We start from the raw sequence: 22353 nt of genomic DNA, 5'->3' as shown, positions 1-22353 counted from the left end.
AGGAGTATTGTAATTGATAGAGAGTTGCCTTTATGGCTGCTGTTGGGGTGCTGGGAGCGCTGTAGTAAACAAGAGCTTCCAGCAGTGGCCAAATGTTGAAAGAAAAGTGTGGTCTCATTGTTGGGATCTGTTGTTATTTTTAATATTATTATAAGCTATTAAATTTGTTATACTAGTAGTTGTAGATGTGTCAGAGGTAATATTGGAATTTATGTTATGGGTTATATGTAACTTCCGATACATTTTTGGGTGGTTTATTGTTTTATCTTTATCGAAGATAACTTTTCAGTTATCTGATTATCTGTTATCAAAGTTAATTTTTTGGTTATCTGTGCCCACCACTGATTGTATGTATATAGTGCACATTTTGCATCAGCATCTTTATACGAGGTTGCAAAGTGAAGCTGTCTTCATGAAGGAAAAAACTCCCCCACCCCTCTCAAACACACACACCTGCTCCAGCATGTCATCGGCCGCACACATCACACATTGTGATTGGTGCAGTTGATCGCATGTCGTGACTCATTCCTGTACACATTGTATGCCGAAATTAAATTGTTATGAAAGTGCAATGAAAACAGTCATTAAACATAAAACCTCACCACACTGCTGCACTGCTTCACCTCAGGGAGCTTTGGTGTCCACTGTACACTGTAACTGGTCGACGTTAATCCATTAACTCACTAGAAATACTTTCACCTGCATCCACTTTCTGAATACCACAGTGCCACACGCCTTCTGTACTTAAAGTTTAAAGTGATTGCTTGATATTGTGTCCAGACGACAATATGGTAAATCCAATCTCTTTTCACCCAGTTTTACACCCAGTTTATGTGCCTTCTCCATAGTAAATTGATGCTCCAAAATCATATGGGCCTGCTGTCAAAATAGGGCCCCATCTATGAGTGTAAGAAGAAAAGACACAGACGATCGCTGTCACAGTAGAAATAAGTAAATAAAAAGCTGACTTGCTGCTAATGAACTGTATGTAAACATAACATTTCGTCAAGTGTATATAACTGTAAACATAGGAGCAGTCCTTGATAGCTTGATAGCTGTTTTATTGAAGGATGGGAGTTTTACATAAGCTTGTGCGTGACTGCAGGCTTTCTTTGAATCATGCTTCCGTCTCACATCACCATGGCTACAACCTACAGGAGTGTGGAGGCACAATCTGCATATCTCTCGCTCAGTGTCTCTCCTTCCCTCCCTGGTGAGCTGATGCTGCAGTCGTGGGTTAAAGTGAATAATGGGTTGTCGTGTTCTGCATCTTTATCCATCTTTAAAAGGCTTGACACTGGCTCATGGCTTTTGGATGGATTGAAATAATGAGCAGCTCCCCCGACACTGAATGCCCATCATGCTCAGCTGACATTAACCAAACAAAGGAAATCACAGTCACAGTGTTGTTTTTATTGACCCATAGTTGGTTTCTTTGTTCTCTGCAGTTCGTAAAAACAGTTGTCACTTTAGCATCATCATATATGTTCTTACACCACATTTGCTTTCTGGCTCTCTCGTAGGTCGTCCTTATCTGAAGATGCTGAGATGTTTTTTGACAGTGACACAGGGGTGTTGGAGGTCCCCGTGATGATGCAGGTAGCAGGACAGGTTTGTATCATGCACCGTGACGGTCATCCACATACCAATGTTCTTTCCTCACCGTGCAGGGACATGTGTCCTACTTTGTCCCGAACACAAGCAGAGCTACTTAAGGTTGTAACCCATTTTACTGGTAACAAGCTAAAATGATCTCCAAGCCCCGCGGCACCAATGCTCCGTGGGTGCTAACGAGCCAACCATAAAGGTTAGTCCATAAATGCTTAGCTACAAATGTTTATAGGAAACGTAAATCCACCATGTATTCCTGTTTTTTCCAAGGAGCACACAGGTATCTGTAGGAAAAAATAATTCACGCTATTGTTACAATATTCCATTGATAAATGATCACCTTTATTAATCACAGTTGGTTTGCTGCATGTTTTTTTTTAAAGCACTCACAAATCAGTTGCACCATGTCTGCACTTGATTACATACACTCATCATGGACATGAATGTCAGAAAAGTACTGAGCTTCAGTGATTTCTTTGAATGGTTCTTTTTCTGGCACAGAATGACTGTTCAACGTTTAAAAGAAAAAAATGAATTTGGTGCACAAGGTTCTAGTAATTTAGTATTTTCTGAAATTAAGTGCCAGAATTACATAATCAGGGTTAACAATACACATCATCTGTAGAACTTTTATCTGTTAACGTATCAGTTAATGAATGAGGGAATAACGCTCAGGTGGATTTGTAACAGTTCAGCAGATAACTGTCTCATTAAACAGGAGGGACCACAGACACACATGCTGTAACTCATCTGCTGTTTGTATGTTTTATTAGCATTATCCTCAAATCTGACACTCTGCAGATCATACCATGTTTATTTTTGGTGTTAAATGGCGGCCAAGAAGCCAGAACTTTGTCAGAGTCTAAATATGCATGGATCCAAGTGTCTCTGTGTTCTTTCAGAGGTTCTTTGGGTGGAAAAGTGTTTGCTCCTCTGAATTATTTCCAAGAGCAGCGTTCACACATGAAAAATACAGAGCAGCTGCTTCGACATTTGTGCTGTGTTCATGCCAGTGCTGTTTTTTCCATAAAATCTAAATCTGGAACCTCTTATTGCCAAATGGTCACCTTCCTCCCCCACCTGCCGAGCCCTGAGTCTCTGCCTCCACCAGGTCAGGGAGAGGAGAGTCAGAGCCAAAGGCTGGACCAGGATGCTCCTGTGGAGCACCTCCTGGCATTAAAGCCAGACACACACACACACACACACACACACACACACACACACACACACACACACACACACACACACACACACACACACTTTTGTGTGGTCATCACAGCAGCCAGAAAAGCATAAACAATAAATAAGGTCATGCTCTCTTCACGCTTCATCATATGATGACGGGATTTTCAAACACACAGGACTATGCAAAAGATTCAGTCATTTTTAATGTTGTAAGTGGTCACATTTAATCTACCTAAAATATTTTACCTGCATCACCAAAGGTAGAATAGGTCTAGGAACTGCTTGAATCCATGTGTGGGTCTCTGTGGTCAGTCTGTATGTGACAAGGTTGCCGCACTAACACATCAGTTCATCATTGGGTGTGTTTTGATTTAAATTGAGGCCAAAAATAAAAACACAAATTTTGAATGAAGTTTCTAACATGACAAGTGATGAGGTTCTTTTTATGGAACAGAAGAAAAATCCACATTATATTTATGTTGGAATCTTTGGATAATTCAAATTTTATTTCATTTGCAGCTGATTTAATAAAATACAACATTGTTACCAAATTTCTAGCTGTGACTAAAACTTTTGCACAATACTGTAATAATAATTATATTAAACTTTATTTGTACTTATAGAAAGGGGTAGGTCAGTCAGTGGGATAAGGTCTTATGGGCCTTTCACACTGCAAGCATTGAAGGTGGTAGACGCATAGCACATCACTCTAAAGAGCATTATTTTCAATTAGATGCTTCGCATTTTTGACATGAAGCGCCATGTCAAAAATCGAGGTAAAGTGACGCTTCGCCAAACCAATCCAACTTTCACTGCTGTACGCTGTGACGTAGCTTCACGCTGTCCAATAGAAAGGAGACATCACGCCAAAACACAGAGGACTACAGTACAGAAGCCTGTCACAGAACTGCTCATTTATACACAGCAGTGTTCTGAAGAAAATCCTTGCAAATGTTTTTTTTACCTCAAAATTAATTTCTGATTGCTATAAAAAAGTTTCTTACATTAGAACACTTGTAATTAAAATAGTAAAAAAATAAAAAATTCTTTAGAAACCTTTCTTGATCTGTAAATTGAAACCATACTTACCTGTTTTTAGACAAATAAAATAGCATGGAAATGAATGTGAATTCCTCCGCACGTCTGTCTCAATGTGCCGAAAAAGTGCTGATGTCCACGTCTTTTCACAATTCCTGTGCTAGTCAGATGACATCCCGGATAAAACACAGCGTCCAGTTTGGAAATGAACGGCACATTCCACTGTTAAAGGAGTTTTTGTCATGGAAAGAGGAGCGGAGGCTTCGCGCGTCGCGGCGGTGCCGCATGGCGCAAAGCAACGCCGTGATGAAGCCTCACGGGACATGTTCTGGCATGTCCAGGCACATCCACAATTTCTCGGATAATCACTCGATGGAAAAACCACCGACAGCTGTCTGAACGCCATCTCAAAGCCGTCCTGTGAGACCAAAACGGAGGTGTTCCTTTGTCTCGCTCCATCAGCAAATCGGTTGTGACGCGCGAAGCCTCCGCTCGGCTTTCCATGACAAAATCTCTTGTTAAAAGTGAAATCTGCCGGAAAATGGTTGATGTCCAGCTCTTGTGATAACCAGAGAAAGTGCACACGACGGTCCAACTCCACAGAGCCGTCTGTTTAGAAATGATCTGGTGGTTTGTGGCTCTCGATGGCGGCATGGAGCATGGCGCGCCGAATGTCCTTAAAACCATCCTTAAAGCTGTAGTAACAGTCCTTATTCTCTGTGAAGCCCGTAAAATTTTCAAAAAGAGCCAGAAAAATTTTTCGAATGGTTTCCAGCTGCCAGTCTCTAACAGTTTCTGAAAAAATTCTGATGGAAAAAAAGCCCAAATCATTCCGCCATTTCCTGACAATGAAAATCCGCCGAGGGGATGGACCACTCCTCACTCAAAGCCTGCTCACAGGCGAATGACGCAACCGACAGGCGTGGAAAAACTCACGCATGCGCACGAGGGTTCAAGCTTGTTTGACGCAATCACACGTGATCCAAATCCATATGGTTTTTGAAACAAATAATAAGGTCGGATACTTTTCTAATAGACCTTGTGTATGGAAGACAACTCAGTACTTAAATAGCAGTATATTTTGTTGATTTATTATTGACGCACACAGTAACACACACAGCAGAATGTGTACATCTCTGTTTGCACAGTTTTTGTATGTGTTTTACCACTGAACGCACACAGCAGAATGCGCACACAGACGTGTGTGCATCATTCCACAAAGATGCTGAAATGTGCATGTGTGTGACACGAGGCTAGTCTTTAACGTTTGTTGACCTACTGCCAGACCTAGCCTGCACATAACCTCAGATCTCTCCCTGCTTGCAGTAACTGACATGGAAGTGATGTTTTCTTTCCTTATGTGATGTATGTCTCACCTATCTGTTGGTTGGGGAAAGGCACGCGTGCATGTGGCCAGCTCACGACCAGCCTTGTTGAGTGTTTTCTGTTATAAGTCACTGTGTTTTATGCGCTGCTCTAACTTAATTGCCCCTTGTGGGATTAATAAATTGAATTGAATTGAGTGACTGCAATTATCATGAGTTGCACCAAAATGTACTCCAGTCCACCTTGTACACACCAAGACATTATTTTTCAAGAATAAACACATAATAATGGTTCCTCATCCAGAACAAAAGAGGGATCATCTCCTTTATCATCAGAATCCACACTGTCTTGCTCTGTCTTGCTCCAATTAAAAAAAAAACAACAACAACTCTGGTGTGCCGTGGTCACTGCTGTATCACTGTATTACGTTCTAAGCCATATATATTGATTTATAACAGAAAACTGTCAAAAGGGGGAATAAATAAATATAAGTGTAAAGATGATTGAATATCTCAGAGCAGTAAATTGATCAGGCTGTGTGAACACGCATTGACCATTGACTGCTCCTCTGTGCTGTGGAGTGCCACAGGGTTCTGTTCTTGGGCCTATTGTATTTTCTTTGTACATTCTGCCATTGGGGTCAGTTATAACTAGGGTTGGGTACCGAAACGCAGTTCCAATAGAGCACCGGTTCCGATGTAAATGGTAGTAACAAGACAGAATAAGAATGAAAATGTCGGTGCCTCATTTCGGTGCCTGACATTTTTTTTTTTTCATGAGCCGAAAGGGGGCGACCGACCACGGTGTTCCGGCGTCAACCTGCATGACGTCAGCACCGCATTAGTTGATGAGAACTGATAGCGAGAGGATCAGTAAAAATGCCGAAGGCGAAACGCTCCAAAGTTTGGCTTCATTTCACACCCAAGGGCAACGACTCTGCAACATGCCACAGATGTCATAAAACAATTGCATGTAAGGGAGGTAACACATCAAATTTGATGAAGCATCTGGCCAGTCACAGAGTTTATTTGAAAGCTGAACAATGCACGGTGTTTGATAAACTGCGCGACGTTTCACGGCCCAGCACTTCGGCAGCAGGGGCTGCAGGGCAAATTGAAGAAAGTTCCACTCCCACCCCTGCTCGTGTGGCGTTGCACATCACCGATGATGATGATGATGACAGCAGCCGTTCCTCTTCAGGTAAGTTTAGTTTAATGCCAACCGCAAATCTTGATTATTGTCTTAGGTTAGCATTAGCAAGTACTGTTGCATTTTAACAGTGTGTGTCTAACGCCTGGCTATGTATAGTTCCACCTAGTGTCTGCTGACGTTATGCTTAACATGAACCTCATAACAAGTACTGTATGTATGCAAAATGTACGAAATTGAATGTGCATTTTGCACAAGATTGAATGCGCAATTTTGCAATTGCATAGGAACAACAAATAGGTAAGCCTATTTTTTGGCCTACAAGACTGTAGGCCAGTTGTTACGTGACCTGTCTCAATATACCTGTCTCGAGGCTACACTATTAAATATTTCTGCTCAATGTCTGCTTAAAGCAAAAGTATGAATATATGTAAACAAAATATTGAACTTTCAGTATATTTACATCAGTATCAATTTTTGTTTAATGAGTAACAGACAGGTGTATATTATTAACTATTTTGATAGTAATGTTTTTATTTCTGGCTTTCAAGTAACCACAGTGACTCCTTTCACCCTGGCTAAGAAGAATGCACTACCCAAGGAGAAGGTGGAGGGGTGATGGGGCTTCATCCATTTTCCACAGTGGAATCGCCATCTTTCAGGTGAAAATGTGGCTCAAGCAAAGCCGCCCAGACCTCCCGATCCACACACACCTCCCCCAGCAAATCCGGGGGAACCCCAAGGCGTTCCCAAGCCAGCTGAGAGATGTAATCCTTCCAGCATGTCCTGGGTCTTCCCCAGGGCCTGCTCCCAATGGTAAGTGCCCGGAACACCTCGCCAGCGAGGCGTCCAGGGGACATCCGGAAAAGATGCCTGAGCCACCTCAACTGATTCCTTTCGAAGTGGAGGAGCAGCGGCTCGACTCCGAGCTCCTCCCGAGTGACCGAGCTCCTCACCCTATCTCTAAGGGAGCGCCCAGCCACCCTGCGGAAGAAACTCATCTCGGCCGCTTGTACCCGCGATCTCTTTCTTTCGGTCATGAGCCAAATCTCATGACCATAGGTGAGGATCGGAACGTAGATCGATCGGTAAATCGAGAGCTTTGCCCCCCTACTCAGCTCTCTCTTCACCACGACGGTCCGATACAGCGACCGCATCACTGCAGACGCTGCACCGATCCATCTATCGATCTCACGCTCCATCCGTCCCTCCGACCCGGAGATACTTAAACTCCTCCACTTGAGGCAAGGACACTCCACCGACCTGAAGAGGGCAAAGCACCTTTTTCCGGTCGAGAACCATGGCCTCGGATTTGGAGGTGCTGATTTTCATCCCGGACGCCTCACACTCGGCTGCAAACCGCCCCAGTGCACGCTGAAGGTCCTGATTTGACGAAGCCAACAGAACCACATCGTCCGCAAACACCAGAGACGAGATTCTGTGGTTCCCAGAAGAAGAGAGAAGCCAAACTACACAATTTTTACTACTAGACACTAAATCATGTTTTCATTACAGGATAAAGAAATTCAGAACTTCCTTCAGGAGGCCACATTGATGGACCCTCGCTTTAAAGGCAAGCTGGGAGTTGGTGTTACAGAAGCTTGGGATAGGCTTGACAAAGCAACGATTGACAGTGTCACGGCAACTCAGGTATTTTACAGCATATTTGTCAGAGACAGTGGGCTAATTGCTCATCTTTTTCATATGCTCTATGTCTTTGTTACAGTTTCTTTAACTAAGTATTTCTGTTTTGTGGGTAATCGGTTTGTGTCTGCAGCTTCCACTAGAGGACCCTCATCAGAGTGAGGCAGAAGTAGGTGTTGATGGTGATGATGAGGTGGAGGTGGAGGTGGCGCAAGAGGACAGACATGTAAGTGCAGTCATATACTATTTATCTTGTCTACAATGATGAATAGTTGTTTTTTGTGCTATAATAAACTTGTTTGTATTTTGCAGCAAAGAGGAGCTCACAGGATGTCAGCCTTGGAGCAGTTATTTGCGGATGAAGACCGGGAACTTCTCCACACAACTATGAGCACAAGCAGTGCCCTCTCTATCACAGAGCAGGTCAAGAAAGAGATTGAGCTCTACAAAGGCATGCCAGCAATCACATCTGGACAAGACCCTGTGGCTTGGTGGTGGGGTAAGAGGGATACCCTCCCTAATTTGTCTGCCTTGTCAGAGGTGTATTTGTGCGTGCAGGCCTCCTCAACCCCCTCTGAGAGGGTTTTCTCCTGTGCTGAACATGCAGTTAGCCAGGAAAGATGCCGTATATTGCCAGAAAAGGCCAATATGCTGATATTCCTGCAGAAGAATTGCAATTGAAGAATTGAAGTTATTTATATGTGCAATAACTGTTTTATAATATTTTGTTCCATATTTGTGTTATATTTATATTAAAGTGATTGTTCGGGTTATTGTTCTATTTGATATTATGGACATTTTATTTTATATTTATTTATTATTATTATATGTTTTATTTATATTGTTTAAAGATTACAACAACTTAATATTATGTTTCAATTTTATTTAGGAATAAAAGGGTATTGTTTTTTTGACAAAGTGTGTGCAGTTCATTTTTTTTAAACTACCGGTTCGAGAACCGTTTAAGCACCGGTATCGTTTAAAAAATACCGAGTAGGCACCGGTATTGGATAAAACCCAACCGATACCCAACCCTAGTTATAACCCATCACAACCTGTCCTTTCATTGCTGTGTGGAGGATCTGCAAATCTATCTGCCTATGAGGACTAATGGGAGTGATGCTTTGTCATCATTATTTAATTGTATTTGTGATATAAAGCAGTGGCTGCCCCAAAACTACCTTTACCTGAATGATGATAAAACTGAGATGATGGTAACACCACATTTGGTATGCCAGAGCGCGAAGTTGAATGTACAACCACATTACACCCATTTTGGCATCCCTTCAGTGGCTTCCTGTCCCAGTGAGAGCAGATTTTAAGGTTCTGCTATTAACCTATAAAATTATTCATGAAGTGGCACCTCCCTACCTAGCTGACCTAATTAAACCTTACGTACCGGCCCGGGCTTTATGTTCTCAGGGTGCAGGACTACTTTGTGTCCCTAAGATGAATAAGAAGTCTGCGGGTCACAGATCTTTCGCTTATCGTGCCCCTGTTCTGTGGAATGATCTCCCTGCGTCAATAAAACAGTCAGATTCTGTGGAGATTTTCAAGTCCATACTTAAGACGCACTTATTTTCCCTTTCATATGGCTAGTATACTGGTACAGTTTTGTTTTACGCTTTTTACTCTTTTAATTAATTTATTAGTAATTGGAGCGGGCTGCGGCCTCAACTTTACCTAAATTCAGGGTCTTTTAGTGACGTTTAGAGCTAGTGGCTGGCGATCACCTTAGTATTTCTTTTGTTTTTCTTGTTGTTTAATGCTAGCAAATTATACAGTATTTTTGTCTTTCTGATGCCTGATTCTGTTTTTTTTTCTCTCTGTTTAAGGTGCAGCTCCATCCAGAGATGGGAGTTGTATTTGTGTTGGCGACCCTCCTGTCCTGTGCGCCAGTAGCATTTCTTGTATATTCGCTGTGAATTGTTCTTTGAATTGTTTCTGTAATTTATGTTTGTAGCATGGCCCAAGTAGAGGGTCACCCCTTTGAGTCTGGTCTGTTTGAGGTTTCTTCCTCAGAGGGAGTTTTTCCTTACCACTGTTGCTCTGGGGGTTGGTAAGGTTAGACCTTACCTGTGTGAAGTGCTTTGTGTTGTGGCTGGCGTGCCTGGCTGGCTTTTGTTTGTCTTCTGTTTCTGTCTTTTGGTTTTCCTTCCAGGTGGTGCGCATTTGGGACTGAGTGGCTGTGTGGCTGAGTTACCAGGACCTCACCCTGATCACCTGAGGCTGATCAGGTGCGGCTCGTCAGGACTCACAGCTGTGGTGCATCTACACGGATTGGAACATGGTGGCATTTAAGTCTGGAGTACACAGTGTGTATTTGCCAGAGACTCGACTTTGTGACCAGACGGGTGAGATCGTCGTCTCGAGAGCCATCTCATCATCAGTGGATGCAGAGAACGTCCAGGTTTGATGCATGGTCTGTGAAAGAGGAGGGGGTGAGGTCTCACGCTCGTCAGCACACTTCCTGAGGTATGTTAGGTTTTGTGACTAACATTTGTACAGTCAGTAAATGTGGTGTCCCTCACACCTTATTGTATTGAGCTGTTATGTTAGTCGTTTTAATCAGCTTCCACTGCAGTTGAGTTATGTGAACTGGCTGTTCCATGCCTGCAGGGAGGGAAGCTGATTAGTAATTAAGCCAGGAAGTGTTTGCTGTTTGTACACCTTTGAGCGGTCTCTCTGTGTGTGGAGTGTGGACTCACATGATGATTTCTTCTTTCACAGACTCGGTTTGTCGCGGCCATCTGGGGAGTGTCGGCGGGGTCCTTGAGTCTGAACTGTTTCTGGCTCTGGACCGTTTGTGCAGCTGGGAGCGCACCGTAATTACCACCTCGCAGACCGCGCACTTATTTGTTGTATTATCACATCACTGTTATGTTTATTAAACTCTGTTATCCTTTGTACCGTGCTCTGCTTATTTTATACTGGGTCCTTCAAACGCTGGTCGGTTCTCCGTCCTGCGTCCGACACATAACACTTTGAGGCAACTCTGTTGTGATTTGGCACTATATAAATGAAATAAATTGAATTGAACACCGAATTTTGGTGCTCTGGCTAATTATGTAAAACCAACTGTCAAGAATTTGGGAGTGATATTTGACATCTGTTTGAGGTTCAATCAACAGATAAACTCTGTTGTCAAAGCAAGTTTTTTCCAGCTTCGTCTTTTGGCTAAAATAAAGCACTTCCTCGGTAGACGTGATCTTGAGACAGCCATTCATGCTTTCATCAGCTCCAGACTTGATTATTGTAATGCACTTTATTCTGGCATTAATCAGTCTTTTCTTGGACGTCTCCAATTGGTGGAGAATGCTGCTGCTCGTGTTTTAACAAATACTTCTAGACGTGAGCATATTATGCCTGTCCTGTACTCACTCCACTGGCTTCCAGTTAATTTAGAATTGATTTTAAGGTTTTAATGTTTGTTTTTAAAGCTATTTATGGCCTTGCACCTACCCACTTGTCTGAAATTTTAACTTTGCGCACTTACAGTAGGACATTACGGGCGTCTGCCCAGCTTTACTTAGATGTTCTGAGGTCAAGATACAAACGCTGGGGTGATCCTGTTTTCACGGTAGCAGGCCCCAGACTGTGGAATAAGCTACCTCTTGAATTACGTACTATTTCTGACATAGCATTTTTTAACTCTAAGACTTACTTAAAAAGGCTTTTATCACCTAGTCGGGAGGTGACATTTCTGTTTTTATGTGCTGTTTTAAAATTTTATTGTATATGTGTTTTATTTTTGTGAATTTGTGTTTTTAATGTTAAGTGCTTTGGAGACCAGTCAGTGCTGTAAAGCGCTCTATAAATAAATGTTGTAGATTGATTGATTAATGTGCGGTTATTTCCACCAGCTGATCACTGATCCATAACGTGAATTCTGCCTTCCAGAACAGCTCTTTATATAATTATTTGAATCATCTGCCTGTTTCCACATGTACATAAGGGCTGGATTATCATTTCTACACTCATATTGTTATATTTAATAAAAAATAATAAGCGCACACAGGAGCTGCTGCTGCCGCTGCTGCTGCGTTCAAGTACCATCGGAAATTACACAACTTTTTTGTTGTTTCAAATTCAGCAGTTGCTTGTGGCAAAACAATTAATTGTAGCCACACAAAAGATTAATTTTGGCCTATATAAGGTGCCTGAGCCCAGTGAAGCTGACCTCCACCCAGATAAAAAAATCCAAGCAAACAGGCTGAGTTTGCCCTGTAATTTCCGACAGTACATGAATGCAGCAGCAGCAGTGCTCAGAAACAGCTTCTGCACTGTGTGAAAACATTCAGCTGGTCGAACGAAGTCAAACTAAATGCTAATGTTACAAACACTAAACAAACAATTAAAAAAAAGTCAAGAATGACAGCAAAACGAAATATGGACGATTTGAGGTTTTTGTTGCCCTTTGTTCAAATTTTTCGACAGTTTAAAAATCCGGACGAAGCGCCAGCTGCAGGAACGAAGCTGAGCGAAAGTCAGCGAAAGTCCAGATTTCTTGTTTCGTTTGGGCTTCATTGCCCTTCGTTAAGTGCAGTGTGAATGGGCCATTAGTAAAGTAGTTTGCAGGTGTATTAGCAAGTGCAATGGTGTTTGTGAACATTTAAACCTTTAATAATTCAGTCCCTTAATCAACACTGTCTCAGTCCACCCAGCTGTAAATAGCTGAGAAATGTTGGGGAATGTCACAGACCATAATCTGCTTCACACAACAAAATCGAGGGATAAGCACTGGAACCAATGGGGCTCAGGGTCTATATACACCTACTTCTTCTTCTAGTCATACAGCACCTTTTATACAAGAAAGGCAACTCAAAGGTCTGAACTTCACAGTTGGTTTTTCCAGCAATAATTTAAAAACTATTGAAATGAAAAAGTTATTCAATGTTACAAAGAAGGAAAGGTAAAAATTTTTGATCAAGCAGGAATATTCAATAGCTAAAAGGTCTCGCAGGAAGAATAAATAAATGTTTCAATGAATATTGTGTCTTGTGTATTTATAAATAAATAAATGTGTTGTGAAAGTGTAGTGACACGGACCCACAACAGGGGGCGCAAATGAACGGTCAATAGATGAGCCAAAAATTAACAATTTAATGTTGTGAAGGAGCACAACGAACATACAGACAATCTCAGAATATGATTACAGTCAATCCACAAAGGTGACGTGTGGGCAGGCTCGAGGATAGAAGACGTCTGTCCTGAGGAGAGCCGGAACCACACGATTTCCGCCGCCACCGAACCTGGTGAATACTGGAGCCGCCAAGTCCCGAATTCCCAGGTGATCACCGTCCCCGACTGTCGGATCTGGTACTGCTGGCGAGAACAAAGACAGTCAAGTGTGGGTGTGTGTACACCCCGTAACAACAACGGTGGGAATGCCACCTCCACCTCTCACTCAAAATCTTGCTGAGTACCGCAGTGATTCCTCAGGGGAAAAGAGTGCCGTCCAGCACTCTGTCAGCTTCCACCGACAGAGGTACCGGTACTCCTGCAAACACTCACAATATACAAATTATATTGTACCACACAAACGGCTGAGGATATTACCTCCAATGAAGTACGATATCTCGGCAACGAGGTGGAGATGACGTCTGGTTTTTATGGAGTGAGATGATGTTGAGTAGATGGGTGACAGCTGTCAAGAGATAATGAGTGACAGCTGTCACCCCCGGCTGTGTCCGTGGCGGCAGCGCCCTCTCGTGCCTGAAGCCCGCACTTCAGGCAGGGCGCCCACTGGTGGTGGGCCAGCAGTACCTCCTCTTCTGGCGGCCCACACACAACAAAATGCTGAAAGTCAAGTAAAAGTAAAGTGCAACAGATAGAGTTTAGTTGCTTTTTAAATACATTCACTGAGTTCACTTCCCCAGTGTTTTATGAAAGTTGTTTCATAGTTTATAGTTTATGTTGCAGGTTTTCTGCTATGAAAATAAACATATATGAATAAATTATCAGGAATATCACAGTGAGCTGAGTAGCTGACAGAAGGAATGACAGTGTTGATGGCTTTACACCTGATTAAAATCACTTTAAAGCCAGTAATGCTGTTTGTGTTGAAATGATGACGCTTTCAAAAAAGACGTTCATATCATTCATTGCATAAGTGCACATATTCATGTTTGTATGTATCAAACCCTCACTTTTGAGTTCCTTCTTGAAGGAACTGAACCAAACCACTAAATGTTGAAATGACCGTTAGATGATGGAAGCTGGTTTTAATAAATATTAAATAAATAATAATGAATGAATAAATACAACTTTCTTTCAGTCTTAGCAGGCTGACTACAGTCTGATGATTCACAAAGGGCCAGTATTGACATTTAATTGAAAAACTGTACTTTTGTGTGTTGTGTAATGAAGTGTATGTTTCATCATCATAAAAATTCTTTGTGCCACCAGGTGCAGCCTGTTCCTTTCACAGTGCACGCCGTTGTCACCTCCTCAGACCTACAGTTTGACCAAACTCTGGTGGACTTTGGCTTCTGTCCTGTCTCTCACTCAGTGAAAATCAGCGTTGGTCTGACCAACCTGTCCCTGCTGCCTCAGGACTTCGGCTTCCTGGGCCTTCCTCAGGTACAAAGATGAATATTCATGAATACTTCAAAACATTTCACTCCTGAGAATTTGCATGTCTTAAATGTTATTGTTATTACCATCCATGAGGTACATGCATTTATTTATTTGTTTCAATTGTAACTGTTAAAAATTCTTGGAGATATTTATTTTGTTGCAGCAAACGCCACTATTTTTGACATACACAGTTGAAACCATTTTTGATCTCTCATTTTTCAGTTTGTTGAAGTCCAGCCTAATGACGGCTTTGGCACTCTGCTTCCACAAGAGACCCTGAAGATTGATCTGATTTTCAGTGCTCACCAAGCTAAGAGATACTGCTTTCAGATCACCTGCAAATCTGGAGTTAATCGGTAAATGTCTTGTTTTTCTTCATTATATGCCCGTTGTTATGTCTGCTGAAGAGAAAATATTTTCCATCTCATAAATATTTTTGCTGGATTAGAATCAGAATCACCTTTATTGTCATGAACAGTTATATAAATAATTACGACAACACCTACATACCAATTACATAAGAAATAACGAAAATGAATGACTACATAACACGGCTACACACATCACACCTCGTCCATATCTTTGTTGATTTCAGGCATTTTTCTGCACTGTTTACAAGCCACCGACTGTAGCGCAGTGGTAAAGTTTCCGTCCATATGGGTTTGAATCCCGTGAGTGATATTTTTTTAACCAGGGTTATTTAACTGCGGGGTTCTGTATTGCATCCCCTTTTATGTATTATTTATATCAACCCAGTGATATTCACTCATTACACAGGTGGTTTTTATTTTATTGTGCTCCACATCAGCAGCGCGATGTGGTGCAGCTGCTCGCACTGTGTTCCTGCTCAAAGGACACTGTCACGTGCAAGAACCTCCACACTGGGATCGTGCACGCCTGCCCATCGGTGTAATTTTTTGTGGTTCGCTCATACGAGCAGTGTCGCCATGAGTCGCCCTGAGTTGTACATATTTACTAAGACATGCTTGCACGAAGATTGGCACAATAAATCACCCGAAATGCTTCATCACTTAATATCTTCAGTGCCAAAATATCTTAGGGCCCTGTCCCACTGGCGTTTAGGAGGATTTGCGCATGAAATGAGGAGACAAAAGCTGAGCGTCCGCAACAAAGGTGGGTGGAAATGACAAATGTCCCGGGGTGGATCAGCGAATACATGAGGAAGAAAAGCGGATATAACAGGGAACAGAAGCGAAGGCGACCGCGGAGGCGCCCCCATGAGGGGCACAGCGGCCGTGATGCACTCGCTTCATCCGTGCCCACTCTGTCTGCATGCGCGACATACCATTTGCGACCGTGATGTGGTCATGCTGGGCACGCGTCATATCTGTTTTGCACGCCGTCCCGGTCCGCCGTCGGGTCCTCCGCCAAGCCGCGCCAACCCATCGATTGCGGATATCAGCGGATGACAGGGGATATGCGGCGCGTTGGTTGTGTATGCCCTGCGTATGTCTTCAGTATGTGTTCAGGCAGTGATGTGGATCTCATCCGCAGCAGGATTTTTGAGCCGCTCAAAAATCCTGGCTGCGGACATACGTGCCTCTGCGGATGATCACGGACATGTTCGGATGGCGGCCGACTCATACAGGAATGTTACACGGTTATTGTGGTTGTTTGGTGGATGTGGGCCACTTTTATGCGCATTCCATCCGCAAATCCTCCTAAACGCCAATGGGACAGGGCCCTTAAGTGTTGTGAGAAAGAAAGAACATTACAAAGTGGTAAATGCTTTATTGTCCCAACTTTTTTAGAATGTGTTGCAGGCCTAAAATGCAGAAATGGATGAATATTAATAAACGAGTTGAAGTTGACCACACAAAACAAGAAATATCTTGGGTTCATACTGTCTGCAATGAATTAAAAGTCAAAGTAAATGTAAGAATCACTGGGTTTGGGTTTTTGTTGTTATTGTTGTTTTGTTTTTGTTGTTGTTGTTGTTGTTGTTGTTTTGGGGGGGGGCAGATGTTTCCATACCATCCCAGCTCACAACTCTACTCCTGGATAGCAACTTCCCTCCATACTTTCCATGTCTGGCTCTTGTAACTACAACTGTCTTGACTATTTTTTTGGTGTTTTTGACTACTTTTGGTTTTACCTTCATAATTTACCTTAAAAACTGTTTACCTGGCCTTGTTTGGTGTCATTTTTTTCAGCACAACCTCACCTGTGTGACTTTACAGTTTATCTTTCATTCTGACATACTGCATGAAAACAGTGACGCAGTATTCACCCCAAAACATAAAATTTGAATCAGAAAAAGTTAGTTTTTTACTGTGAAAACCAGAAATATTTTTAACGAACCATTTTCACAGCTTAGAATGTAAATATAAATTGTAAACTTCAAAAATATATGTAAAAATGTAGCATAAACATTATGTACAACAACTCACATTAAAATGGAGGAAATGCTTCAGGCATTTCTTTGTGACTATTTACATGCAATAAGATGCCACACAAATTATATTTGTGCCACTCAGTAAAACAATTCCTGTTCAATGCACATCAGAAGCTCCAAGAATTTGTACAGATATTCCACCTCAGTATCCACGTGTATTTTTCTGTAATTCCTTGTTTTGTAGCATTTTTATTGGTGTTGGTACAGACTGTCCAGACTGTGTTAGTGACCAAAAAAAAGAAGAAGGTGTTTTTGGACTTTAGTGGGGAGTCTCTACCTGGAGTCCTGTGTTCTCCACCCCTAGAGCTGCTCACTGCTGGTGCAGTGTGTGTCTCCACCCTGCTCTGCTCCAGGACTCAGCGCTGGAGCAGAAATGCATGAGTCGAGCAGTAGGAAGGAGGAGCACACAGTCCGATCCATTGAGCTGATTTGTGTGCACAGATTGGTGAATCCACCTGCTCTCATTCGTCCAGACCAGAAAAATAAAGTCCACTTCCTCAGCAGAATGATCACGCTCTAGTTCAGACGGATGATGCGCTTTGCACTTTGATCGTCTTCAGGCAGTTCAAAAAAAAAGAGAGAGACATGACGGCCTGTTCCAGACGCCTGATTATTTTGACGCACTAACTAAATAAAAAAGTACACCACACACTAAGTACACACGCTAAAACACTCCACCTCACACACTAAAACACACTCCAAGCACAGAAAATCTCACAGCTTTCAAAACTGTTTGCCTCTCCTTTTCACTCCACACAAAACCACAATTTTCTTTGCTCAGCAACCAAATTACGTGGACTGGGGATCATTGTTTATTTGGTAATATATTTTACACCAGTGATAAAGAAAAATTTGTGTATTTTTTTAACCTGTTTGCTGTCACAGAGAGAGAGAGAGAGAGACTGAAGAAAGGTTCCGTTCGCAAAACGCGCATGCGTGCGCACACACACACACACACACACACACACCACGTGGGTCTGTGTGTTGTCATCAAACCCACGTGAAGTCGGTGAATGTGATTGGTTAGTTACTGAGTTTTCCACCAATGGTTACTCCCCTCTCTCCTACTGCAGCTGAGGGAGTACTGTTTGATTCCAGCCCTCTGCTCCTCCAGCTGAAAGGAGGAAATGAGCCATTTTGCTGCCACTATCTGCAAAACCCGCAGCGAATATGAGAATATTATCCCCCCAAAAACTTGCGTAAATTATTAATCATAATTCAAGTTATACTTGACCTATTAACAAAATTTATTAAGTATTTTGGAGGTTAAAGTGTCCACTTTCAACACGCATTCAGAGTGGAGCAGATTTTGTGCTTTGTCCGCTTAATTAGGTCATGTGACTTTTGACGTGAGGGCGCGTCATTCGACTGCAGAGGGATAATCAAGTCTGGTGTTAGTTCTTGACTGGCTGAGCACACATGACTAAAGCCGGGTTCACACGGCAGGATAATTAGGCCGATATCGGACCCGATCTTCCCCTTCCGACAATCTTAAGGACGCCCCGACAATCGTGATGACGTCAAAGATAATCTTATCAGATATTCCTGCCGTGTGTGGTGTGTTCAGAGCACTCTGATCTGCTTGGAAGGGCGTCAGGAGCGCTACGATCGCAAATCGGGGATATTCAACATATTGGTTTTTTTGGCCCGATATTGCAGCGCGTGTTGTGTCCTCCGACCAGAAACGAGCACGCAGCCTGCTGAATGTGACGTGCAGCCAATCAGAAAGCGAGGTGACGGACATACGGAGTGGAAAATAAAATCAAAACAGCTGTTCTGACTTGGTTGGTGGTCGCGCTGTCTCCACTTCTTTAAAGAACGCCTTGTCTTTTTCTTTTTGTATCGTTTATTCCCTCTGTTTTAAATAGTCCACAAAGTACCTCCGTTTGTTTACTCTGAAGTCACATTTAATCTCGAGAGATTTTTGCGAGATTTCCTGTCTGAACTGTAAACGTTCGTGTGTGAAATCTGTTCGTGTGTGGTGTTGTTGTTATTGCCGTGTGACTGGACACCACACACTGTACGACCAAACCTGTTAGATCCATGATTTTTTATCTTCACGTGTGTGGTCTCTCAGGTTTTGGAAACCTAAAAATAATTTTAAAATCCTGTCGTGTGAACCAGGCTTTAGTTACTTAGCATTGGGTGGAGCAGGGATAGTTGAAAAAGGTGGAAGACAAGAAATCTTCAGGAGCACGGTTGATGATTCCTGATCTAGTGCATAGAAGTTCACCTGGGTTTGTCCTCCATAATTTGCTGAGCTACAAGATGATGGCTCCATATTACACCTACTCGTGTCTAATGTCCTATGGATGCTGTGTCTGTCCATTGTGATGAAGAAAGAGTGGAGTCAGAGACCTCCAGATTGCCAGACGATTTCCTCTCCTGTCCTCATCTATGGTCGTAGGCTTTTCCAAAGCCAAAGAATTGGAGCACATAGCAGAGCTGTGAAAACGCGGATCCGCGGGATTCCGCGGATTTCATCATTGGGGGGGCGGGGTGTTAGTGATGTACTCTTTAATCGTGAACATCACTGAGTTTTTAAAATGCTTATCGCAAAGCATTCTCTTTTTTATGACATCGTGTAAGTTTTATAAGTCCGTGGACAGATCTGTGTGTTACAGATACAAATCAGTTTCCTCGGCTCCGCGGAGTTTCGCAGACGAAAAATGCCACTCAATGTGTAGCTGTTACGACAGTTGTCGTAAAGCAGGACTGGTTGGTTGTTGCGACGACGCTGTGTGGCTCCTGTGCGGCGCTTAAGCAAAATGTAGCATGTGGACATCCCAAACTTTTAGAGCTTTCAAGTTTTTAAAAGAAGATCTGTGCAGCATGTCTGTGCGTTGCACAGAGAGAAGATGGCTAGAAAGACTGTTTGAAAAAGTCTTATAAGGACAAGAATCTGTGGATTCATCGCTGGCTTCATCAACACACCTGAAAGATAAAAGAAACAGGAAGAGTGAACTGTGCTCTCTCAGGAAACACGGTAAGAATTTTTCTCTCCCTGGAAAATAAACATTCTGCTGGATTTTAGACAAGATTATGTGACTTTTCACTAATCTAGACTTTCTTTCATTGTAAAAAAAAAGACATTGTGGCTTTGAATGGATTTAGGCTGCATGAATTTACACAAGAATATTAAGTGACTTTTTTACTATAAGGTAAGTTATTAATATTTTACCATGATTTTACCATGGTTTTTGAAATGCTGCAACAGTCTTTTCAGTCTTCATAAATTTCATGTAGTTTAATTGTTCTGAGTTAATGCATAATTTGGTTTACAATTAAAAGGAAAATCATTCCAGGTCCTACTTCCATGTCATATTCTGTTATATCAACATCATCGTTGACAGGTCAAATTAAAGGTTGAATATAGGATCATTTAAATTTGCACTAATTTTGAGATTTGTTCTTCCAGGAGATGCTGAAAAAGTATCATTAGATAAAAATGTAATTCTGGGGCCCCACAGGGCCCTAGACCCCAGCTCCTGGACGTTGCACACACACCACCGACCCCCTGCAAATTTTCCTCGGATTTCACAATTTTCATTTCACAGCCCTGACATAGGAATTTGACTAAATATGCTTTTTGTTTTATCATTAGAGAATTCCATCTGTCATGCCGGGGAGTGGGTGTCCGCCCTCCACTGGACCTGTCTCACTCTATCGTCCAGTTTGGGGCTACAGCGCTAGGGGACCACTCCACCGCTCTGCTGTATCTGACCAACCATCACACAGACCGTAAACTATCTAAACAGCCAGTCCCTCTGGGGAAGAATGAGGCCGTGTCTGAAGTCATACCCAGGCTGTTCTTCTTTGCTGTACCACAGGATTCAGACATCAGTATTTCTCCTTCTGCAGGATGCCTGCTGCCTGGACAGGTACCATACACATAAACTTTAGGACCTTGAAAGTATGTTTTTGTCAGGGCCAATGCACTTTTGTCATTTTTGCAGCAGTGAATTGCTGCTCCATTTAATTTTCTCATGAATTAAGTTGGTGACACAAAACAGCAGAAACAAACAGTAACACTGAAAATAGCCGTGACTGTGAGACGTGCTGATAAAGACACCAAGAGCAGCACTGAGCAATACTACCACTACCTCTCCCCACACACACACACACACACACACACACACACACCCCAGCAGGGAGCACAGCTGCCCTGTTAACCTGATCGAAACCAACAAATGGATTAATGTGTTATTAATTTTTAAAAGCTGTTTCTTTGTTTATATCATTGTAAAGATAGCCATAAAATGTCCATATTTTTAGTTATGATCAGATAACGCAGACTGATTTTTCATTGTTGAGATTTATTTATTCATGATAATTTTGTCAGATTGTTGTGCTTATATTAAACTTTACCTCAACGCTTAATCAAATATATGTTTTCTAGTTACTGCCACGTGTTCAACACATTAGTTGTTCCTGCTAAAGGAAACCAAAGCGCACTTCTGCTTCTTTCTGGAGCTTGAAAATGGGTGACTGGAATTCCTTAAAGCCTCGATCCCACCGAATAATAAGCCATGAATAATGAGCCAGGCATGGTGTGTCAGTGATTATTCGAAGAATGATCCACGTTTTAAGCTATCACGTATCTGCTACTTAGGCGCCTCTGTGTACCTCTCTGTACCTCACATGTGACATGTATCAGCCTCTAGTGAGCCACGTGTGACCTGTCATTTGAGCCCTATCCAGCCTCAAATGGCTCGTGTTCCCGCATATATATTGGTCCAAACCTCCAGCCCTGCCACACTTGGTCTGTCTGAAGTGTGGGTTTTCAATTCATAGCATCCATTCAAGAATATGTCACATTTTTTAAACGTAGTCCAAAAAAAAGACACTCCTGCACTGTCCAGCCGTGTGCCAGGCTGCTGCTCACCTGTGTTCCAGTCATTAAATGCACCAGACCAGCTAGAACTGAAGCACGGGTTCCTAGACAGTCGCCTCTGCACTTCTTCTCACTGGCTTTATTTCTTCAGCGGCTTTACAGTCATTTTGACACCGTGATCCAACTTTTAACTTTGTGTTCCTTTATTAATGTCTGCATAATGTCGCTCTTGTTCTGCATAAATGCTCGTCTTGAGTGCGAGTCATTGCGTCAGTGTGCACACAGGAGTGAGGAGCTCATCTAATCCATTATAACAAGATGTCAAATCTATCATAAACATATTTTTACAGCTGCTTAGGAATGAACATGCAACTGTTTCACAAAGCTATTAACATTACAAATAATTACATTTTAGGCTGTTCCAATTATGTTTTCCACCTCAGCACACGTGACAGAGAGAGGAAAAAAGCTCCAAATGAAATGTCCGCTGTGATTCCAGAAGCAACTAAAGGTGTTTTCAGCGTCCAAGCTCTAACAGAAAATTATTAATCCGCTACAAAATAATTATTTT

The 22353-nt window shown here is 42.4% G+C and overlaps 1 protein-coding gene across 1 annotated transcript in view; it reads left to right on the top strand.

The window, feature by feature from the left end:
• cfap74 (cilia and flagella associated protein 74) overlaps positions 1 to 22353 on the top strand; it is a 434220-nt gene that overhangs the window by 283000 nt on the left and 128867 nt on the right. The window contains 4 exon segments of the mRNA XM_034171458.1: positions 1524 to 1611; positions 14362 to 14535; positions 14755 to 14888; positions 20553 to 20829. Of these exon segments, the coding sequence (XP_034027349.1) occupies positions 1524 to 1611; positions 14362 to 14535; positions 14755 to 14888; positions 20553 to 20829 (673 nt within the window).

The sequence above is a fragment of the Thalassophryne amazonica genome, chromosome 6 (assembly GCF_902500255.1).
Source record: "Thalassophryne amazonica chromosome 6, fThaAma1.1, whole genome shotgun sequence".
Classification (NCBI taxonomy): domain Eukaryota; kingdom Metazoa; phylum Chordata; class Actinopteri; order Batrachoidiformes; family Batrachoididae; genus Thalassophryne; species Thalassophryne amazonica.
The sequence above is the reverse complement of the archived record's forward strand: the minus strand, read 5'-3'. Positions and strand labels throughout refer to the sequence as shown.